Source organism: Pithys albifrons, chromosome 28 (genome assembly GCF_047495875.1).
Source record: "Pithys albifrons albifrons isolate INPA30051 chromosome 28, PitAlb_v1, whole genome shotgun sequence".
NCBI lineage: Eukaryota > Metazoa > Chordata > Aves > Passeriformes > Thamnophilidae > Pithys > Pithys albifrons.
Genome location: NC_092485.1, coordinates 2,067,148 through 2,074,814, shown reverse-complemented (window position 1 = coordinate 2,074,814; position 7,667 = coordinate 2,067,148). Strand labels below are relative to the sequence as shown.

The 7,667-nt window shown below is 47.3% G+C and overlaps 1 protein-coding gene across 1 annotated transcript; it reads right to left on the bottom strand.

Annotated features, from left to right (window-relative positions):
• Window positions 1-837: 837 nt before the first annotated feature.
• Window positions 838-6,864, bottom strand: SRSF3 (serine and arginine rich splicing factor 3). The gene is made up of 6 exons (XM_071578774.1): window positions 6,768-6,864; window positions 5,809-6,016; window positions 4,801-4,935; window positions 2,596-2,634; window positions 1,933-2,019; window positions 838-1,658 (listed from the first exon to the last, which is right to left on the bottom strand). Exons 2-6 carry the CDS (start codon window positions 6,012-6,014, stop codon window positions 1,631-1,633), a joined length of 495 nt encoding a protein of 164 aa, XP_071434875.1. The 5' UTR covers window positions 6,015-6,016; window positions 6,768-6,864; the 3' UTR covers window positions 838-1,630.
• Window positions 6,865-7,667: the final 803 nt, after the last annotated feature.

Here is a 7,667-nt window from a genome sequence, read left to right as displayed (position 1 = left end):
AAACAGGGTCTGAGAAGTGCCAAGGAACCTGCCTGCACCTTCCCAGCTCACCGCTGGAAGCAGCTCCAGCTGAGTCAGGGCTGAGTGCCTCGGGAAGCACCTGCAGCTGTCCAGCATTTCAGTGACACAGCACAGTGTGTTGAACTGCACAAGAGAATCAGCATTTGGGTTGGAAAAGACCTTCTAAGTCCAACCACAAACAGTATCGAGTAATTAAAAACTAAGATCAACCCAGACACTGAACTCAGCAGGCAAGGTTAGGTCCTTTGCTTGCAGCTTTACCATCACCTGCTTCTTGCTTGGACAGCACCAGTGAAAGAAATTCCATCAGCAGACTGTTCAGTGTGAGGGATTTAACCTAAACCACACAACTGAACCAATGGAGAACATCTCCTGGATACAGGACCAAGGGACCAGGGCACTGTGGGACATCCACCTGCTCTCCAGCTGTGCCACAGTTTTACAGGGAGTGAATCTTCATGCAAAGCTCTGGTTTCCAGACCAGCAATTCCCAAACTGAGAAAAGGCAGAACACCTTCAATGCTGCGCCCAACCCACACCCAAGATGCAAAGCCAGGGAACCTCAGCATCTCCAGCTGCTTTTCCAAGGAAACAATACAGGGATCACTGCTGGGCAAGCAGTGCCATGAGCTCCTGAGCCCACCGTGGCTGTAACACAGGGCCTGGATTCCCATGGAAGAGCGAGGCCCTGCAACTCCTCGAGGAGCAGAGGTGAGCACAGACCTGCAGGTACAGCCTTGCTGGACAGTTCAGGTGAGCCACAGCCAGGTGGGGCGACTGTCACAGTCAGGTACGAGTTAAATACTGAACAACGAGTTGTAACCAAAACTTTAATCCCAAGGATCTCACAAAAAGACATTTTACAAGTGACATGAAAAGTCTTGTACAGTAAAGAAATGTTTAATTCTGAAGTTTACAATGTACCATTAGACACTCAACACATCCACTCCAGGTGTCAGTTCTGCTGTGGATTTGGTCTATTCAGAGGTTCTGGAATAAATGGTCAATCAACAATTGGCTAATTAAGGACTCTACTCACATCAAGTAAAAATTAACTGATCCTACAGCTAAAAATTTATATTTCATGGAATATAGAGCAGCTCAGTTCCAGGTAATGCAGTAGGAACTGCAGCTGGATGAAGCTGAAGCCCAGCCCTTCCCTTCCCACTCGCTCACTGATCTGACTCTTCCCAGAACTGGGCTATGGAGCACCCACATCCTGGCTCTGCTCCCAGTGATTCCACAAGAAACACACCACCATCCCTGCACACCTCCCTGAGAGCTGAGCCCCAGCAACCCCCAGCCCAGCAGAGCTGTCCCAGCTACGGGACACAGACCATTTACTGTTCCACACACACACAAACCGTGTCTAATGGTACACTGGAAAACCATTAATAATACAAATCAAAGGATCTGCTCAGAACCATATACAGATTCACATCTTTACATTTGCCATCTGTTACAAGATACAAGGAACAAAGCAAGTTCAACAGCTAAAACATTTTAAAAATGCACCAAGCTTTATGAAGTTTCAAAACAAAGCAATGTTCTGTACATACTCCTGGCCTTGGATCTCCTGACTTGCTGTACACAGCTCCTTCCCACAGTCCTATTTCCTCTCATTTGACCTGGAACGACTGCAGAGCAACAGACAGGTTGGGTTAGGTCAAGATCCAGGTGCTAAGAGCAGATTTTCCTTCAAACCCCTCAGCACAAATCAGCAGATATTTAAGCATTTTAAAAATACTGTTCCTTTAACAAAACTGAGTGTTTAATTCTTCGAGGTGAAGAACCTTGTAAGATACTAGAGATGGTTCTCCAGCACCACCACCTTCATCAGTATCACCAAGGCACAGAAAGCCATTTTTACATATTTACTCAGAACACAGAAGTACTGAAGACTCTTCTTACCTGCGAGACCTGGAGAAGGAGCGAGAGGGCTTGTGGTTCCTCTCCCGTGAGAGTGACCTTTCTCTTCTTCTGTCTCTGGAGAGGGACCTGGTACAGATCACACCAGATGATCAGAGCAAAGCTCACTGAGGGGCCAACAAGCCTCCTGCAGCTTCCCTTCAGAAGGTAATTTTTTTAACTATTCAACTTGTTACAGATGCTGCCATAAACCTTCCCTTCAGGAAGAATGATCAGCTTGAGCCAACAGTTTATGCTGCTCTGCAAACAGCCATCTAGTCCTTTGCAGCAGGTTTTTTTGCAGAATCCAACCTCATCATCCCCCAATTTATGGTTGGATTCAAGCCTGAAGGTCTTTTCTCACCCAAATGGCTCTAAGATTCCAGATTTCTAGAAGAGAACAGCACATTAACAGAAAACCTTCATGGAAAGACTGACAGAAAACCCTGGGCAACTGGGAATTACTTCCATTCTTAATATTCTTCCACTGCTAAACTTGGAATCTCAAATAGCTGAGTAATTCCAAGCAAAGGACACAGCAGAAACAAACCTGTCTTCTTTTTATCAAACTACAGTCTGAATGTGCACAGCCCACACGTGGGGCTGTTCCTTTTCAACCCTCCAGGCCAGAGCAGTCCATGGGGTAAGGAAGGAAGGGGTTCGTACCTGCTGCGGCTCCGGGAGAAGCTTCTCCTTCGAGGTGATCTAAAACCAGAAAACCAGATGTGAGGCACTTTATCCATTCTTTGAGCATTACTGGGGTGAGGCATTTCCCAACTTGTCAAACTCAGTGTTGGGCCCAGGGAACGTGCCAAGAATAACTGGCATCCATCATCCAGTAAAAGGCATGGAAAGATTAGGCAGTAAAACCAAGCTCAGGGTGAACAGCACGTTTCCAACCACGAATTCACTTTAACTAAGAACGCGTCAGAGCAGAGTTGTCCAATGCAACACTTTCCATTTCAACTAAATACACTGCCCAGAACACACCAAAGTCCCACAAGTGGTTCCAAAAAAAAAAAAATAGCACAGAGCAAATGTTTTGGAACCCATGCAAGCCAAAAAGGTCCGTAACAAGGCACAAGAGATATCAAGTGGAAAAAAAAAGTGAAAATGCGCTCAGTGTCAATCTGATAATGCCATTAAGTGCTACATTAGAACTGCATATTTGTGATTGTCATTTTTAATGCCATAGAGTGTGTTTAGACTATTTTCTTATAAAAAAATAAAAAATTTAAAATATAACCTTAGCTCGGCCCAGTTCATCCCAAAAAGTAATTGTTTTAAGTTTTGAAAACTGTTAGTAAAACCATTTAAAGGTGATAGGATTGTTCTGGCAAGGAAAAGCTACATTTGTTAGAGCTTTATCAAAAATTTAGTTTGGCATCTCACATGCAAATATCCTGGTTTTTTACGTTATTCACAGTGTAAGAGCTTCCATATCACCCTTAAAAGTTTTCTCAAGCAACATATGTACGTTACCACTCAATTATGCACAGCCAGCCTTTGATTGAGAAAAGTAATTACTTATAAGCCGCTTACTCCTTATTTTAACCAGCAGTAAACTGTATAAGCAGGAAAAACTTACAAGTCTTTGGTTTCAACAAGCTAGAAATGGTGAGGTGAGGCTGCCGGACTGACTGCCAAGAAGAATTTGCTGAAAAGGTTTTGCCAGATGTTGCGTTGTATTTAGTTGGTTGGCGAAGGGGGTGTTGTGGATTTTTCCTGCTTTTTTGTTAGCCGAAGGCTGCTGCTGTAGTTGTTGTGAAGACATTTGGTAAATAAACAGCTGAGCTGATTGGCCGGGAATGTGTGGGCGGTCGAGGTGGCTGCTGCCGATTTGGTTAAGGTTGGAGAGAAGGCTGAGAGAAAACAGCATGCTCGGGAACCAAAGGGCGGTGCAACCTGACGACTGGCCATGCCTGGGTCATGTGAAACGACACCAGCCAAGCTGCATGGGGCGCGCTGGTCACATGACGCTGAAAGGGCTAGTTGGCTAATGCAGACTCAGAGGGTGGTGAGAAGAGACATGATGGTGACTCTGTAACGGGTTCATTTTTATTAATAGATGGACCAAAAAGCATAAAAAAAATGAAAAACAAGCCATCAGTACAACCATCTATTAGCTAACAATACTCCTAATGTGTTATTTTTTTTTTAAGCTCGAAACCCTGACTCGGGAGGACTTCACTCACCTGCCACAGGTAAATTCAGTCCTGTAAAAACCAGGCTGCACATCTGAACTGCCAGACTAACTAGTCTGGGTCCAAGAACGTGCCAGTTCCCAAAAATCCTGCTATATATTAGAGCTGGGTTTGCAAACCTCAACTGACAGGATCATCACACGATGCTTTAACACTAAAGTGTAAAGATTCCAGATGTTTAAAGCAACTGTTACTTGATCCATTATTAAACAGCTGCCTGTCTGGGAAGGATTTCAATTCTGCAAAGTGGAGAAACCCATCGGTATGGAAATGCTAAACTGCTGTATGTCATGTTCTGCCATTATGGAATAAAGGAAAGGAACAGCCTAAGTTGAAGTATGGGGAAGAAAGGCAAAGTGTGACTGGAAGATGAGCAGATTTTAGGAGGAATGAGGATATGCCCAGGACAGAGGGCACTGACTACCAACTGCACAGTCACCTAAGGACAAAAGCCAACATTCAACACAACTTAAAAAGTTCACCTCGATTTTGTGGGGGGAGGGAGTTGGTTTGGGGATTTTTTGGGGTTTTTTTAAGCATTTGTCATCTCCAAATCATGGTCAGATAGATGAATGTTATCCATCAACATGCCTTTAACAAGCCTGCTTCTAGGATGCTACGTGGTAACAGTGCCAAGAGCCCTAGGGCTGTGCCCTGCCCGCGGTACCTGCGCCGAGGGGGAGGACTCCTCCTGCGATAGTCATCGCGAGGGCGCCGGCCCCACGAGGGAGGGGGGCCGCGGTTCCGGCTCCGCTTCTCCCCATTGGAGAGCTCCACTCTGACCCGGCACCCACACAGCGTTCTGAGGAGAGACACAGACACGGACACGGGTTAGCATTGCAGGGAACAGAATCTCCACAGTGCACAGAAGGAAAATGAGTGGGTAAGGTCAAAAACATTCTGTCTACAGTCAAAGGAAAGCACTCGGGAAGGACTTCAGCGTGACACCATCCCATCCCTGGGAGTGCTCCAAGGCCAGGCTGAATGGAGCTCTGAGCAACCTGGTCTAATGGAAGGTGTTCCCTGCCCAGGGCAAGGGGTGGAACCAAATATGTTTAAGGGCCCTTCCTCCCCAAACCAGCCTGGGATTCTATGTTAGAAAAAAGGTTTGGCTGGTTCTGAAAGCCGCTGTGCCACTAAAAGAGGCAGGGAAGGAACCAAGGGGAGTTTCCCTAAGCAGCTTTGCCTCTTTAGTTCAGCACACACAAAGACATCCAAGTAATTTCTAATTTGAGAGCCCGACTCTGAAATGCAAAATTAACCTGCCCTTCTTCCTGAACAGCATCAGGGCGGTTTTAATTGGACATTAGGAAGAAATTCTCTCCTGTGAGGGTGGACAGGCCCTGGCACAGGTTGCCCAGAGAAGCTGTGGCTGCCCCATCGCTGGGAGCGTCCAAATCCACTTTGGATGGGGCTTGGAGCAATCTGGGCTCGTGGAAGGTGTTCCTGTCCCTAGCAGAGGGTAGAAAGGGATGAGTTTTAAGCTCTCTTCCAGCTCAAACCATTCTGGGATTCGCCTTCTGCACTATTAAGCAAACCCTTTATCACACAACCACTGCATAACAAACACGTCAAGTCCTCGGCCCTGCAGCTGAAACTTTCCAGTTTCAAAAGCATCACTACCCAGTTTTTATTTTCCACCACCCAAGCCAAACATACAATAAACACATTTTACCTTCCATCTAGTTCTCTTACTGCATCAGCTGCATCTCGTGGATCCTCAAACTCCACAAAGGCAAAACCGGGAGGATTTCTCGCCACCCACACACTGCGCAGTGGTCCGTAGTAGCCAAAGGCTCGTTCTAACTCCGTTTTGTTGCCATTGTTTCCAAGGTTACCCACATAAACCTTGCAGTCCAGCGGACAAGAGTCACGATGCATTGCTAGGACAAGAAATAAAGAAATTCACAACTATTTAAAAACAAAGGCGGGCGCTTTTCACTTCCAAGAAAGCCCTTTTGTTGTGGCCTCCGACTAAAACTTCAGCTGCGATACGATCTGATGAGATGGAAACATCAATCAGTGTGGAAGAAGCAGGCAGGAGGGTGTTAAAACCGAACAAAAAAACCTAGTTGCTTTGTCGTACTATAACTAAAACTCACTATTTGGGGGAATTTCAGTTACTTTGGAAGTGTGCGTGGGGGGTTCCTGGGCCCTTTCGCTGCTTGGCAAGGGGGGGCCCGCAGGGGGCGCAGCGCTGGGGACCCTCCATTGTTCCCGGATCGGGATCAGGATCCGGATCGGGATCAGGGGGAATCTGCACACTGAGGGGGGAGCAGCGCCATCCCCGGCCCGAACCCACCGGCAGCGCCCGGGAGTGAATTCCTATGGAGCGACTCCTCGGAATTCCAATGGCGGCGTGAGGGTCCAGAGAGCCAAAGGTGTGCAGGACGCCCCCATTCTGTCCCATGGCACCTCCCGCCCCACCTCGCCTCACGGACGGCCGAGAGCGGGCTGAGAACCGGCTCCTCCTCAGGCACCACGAGGCCTCCCCGCTCAGCGCCGCGCCCGCGGCCCGGCCCCACAAAATGGCGGCTGCTCTTTGTCCGCCGCCGCCGCTTCCATCCGCCCCGCCGGGGCCTGATCCCACGGGAGCCGCCTTCCCCCCAAGCCCTGCAGGGTGAAGTTCCTCACCGGTGCTCAGAGGGAGGGCCCGCGAAGGAAGCCCGCGTTAAACTCCGCCGACTCGACCCTCAGCCAGACCCCGGCTCCGCTTTTCCTCACTGGACAAAATGGCGGCGGGCGCTTATCCCGCGCGCTTTATATACCGCCAGCCTCCCCACGTGACGTAAGGCAGCAGCCAATCAGAGGGCGTCGTTTCGCTGATTGACAGGCGGCGTCACTTGGGGGCGGGGCCGGGGCAATGGCGGGAGCGCTGAGGGGGCTCCGGCCCCGCCCGGGCCCTGCGGCGGAAACACCCCCAGAAATGGGGATTTTCTGCCCAAAATGAGAAATTAAGTTTTATTTCCTCGTGTCTCCAGCCCAGTGGGCTCCATCCAGGCCTTGGTTTTCAAGCGTAATACCCTTAGCACTGGAGTTTAGACTGATTCAGGGGCCCCTCAAGAAAAAGGATTTTATCCCTTCTCCATAAAATCTTATGGTCTTTACTAATTTTTAATCAAAACTGTACTTTTTATTTCATATTAATTTCTGATTTTAGCTTGTAACTTGGTTTGTCAGTGACCTTAACCATGCATAGCTTTAAATAAAGAGGCATTTAACCCTGTAAGCTGAACTTTATAAATAAACCAAAACCTTGTTTAGATTAAAGGCTAAACTGTAAGAAATAAATCAGAAAACCTCTCTAGGTTGAGGCTTGAAGCTGTAACATTGTTTAATTAAAAGGAAATATAAAGCTGCAGAGATAAAAGCAGCCTATTAGATCTGTTAAAAATCACCCAAAATATCCTTGTTTTAATTGTAACTAATTATATAAACCTGAAAAGACAAAAGTCTCCTTGAACATGGAATTATTCTCCATATTCCTAGTGCTGAATAAAAGGAATAATTTTGTTCTATTCTATTGATTTTGAT

Excerpts from the sequence above, each read along its gene's own strand:
- SRSF3 (XM_071578774.1), bottom strand. The coding sequence starts at position 6,014 with ATGCATCGTGACTCTTGTCCGCTGGACTGCAAGGTTTATGTGGGTAAC. Across the intron at positions 2,635-4,800 it reads AGTCCTCCCCCTCGGCGCAG|ATCACCTCGAAGGAGAAGCT; the intron begins GTACCGCGGGCA and ends TTCTGGTTTTAG. Across the intron at positions 1,659-1,932 it reads TCCTTCTCCAGGTCTCGCAG|TCGTTCCAGGTCAAATGAGA; the intron begins GTAAGAAGAGTC and ends GTTGCTCTGCAG.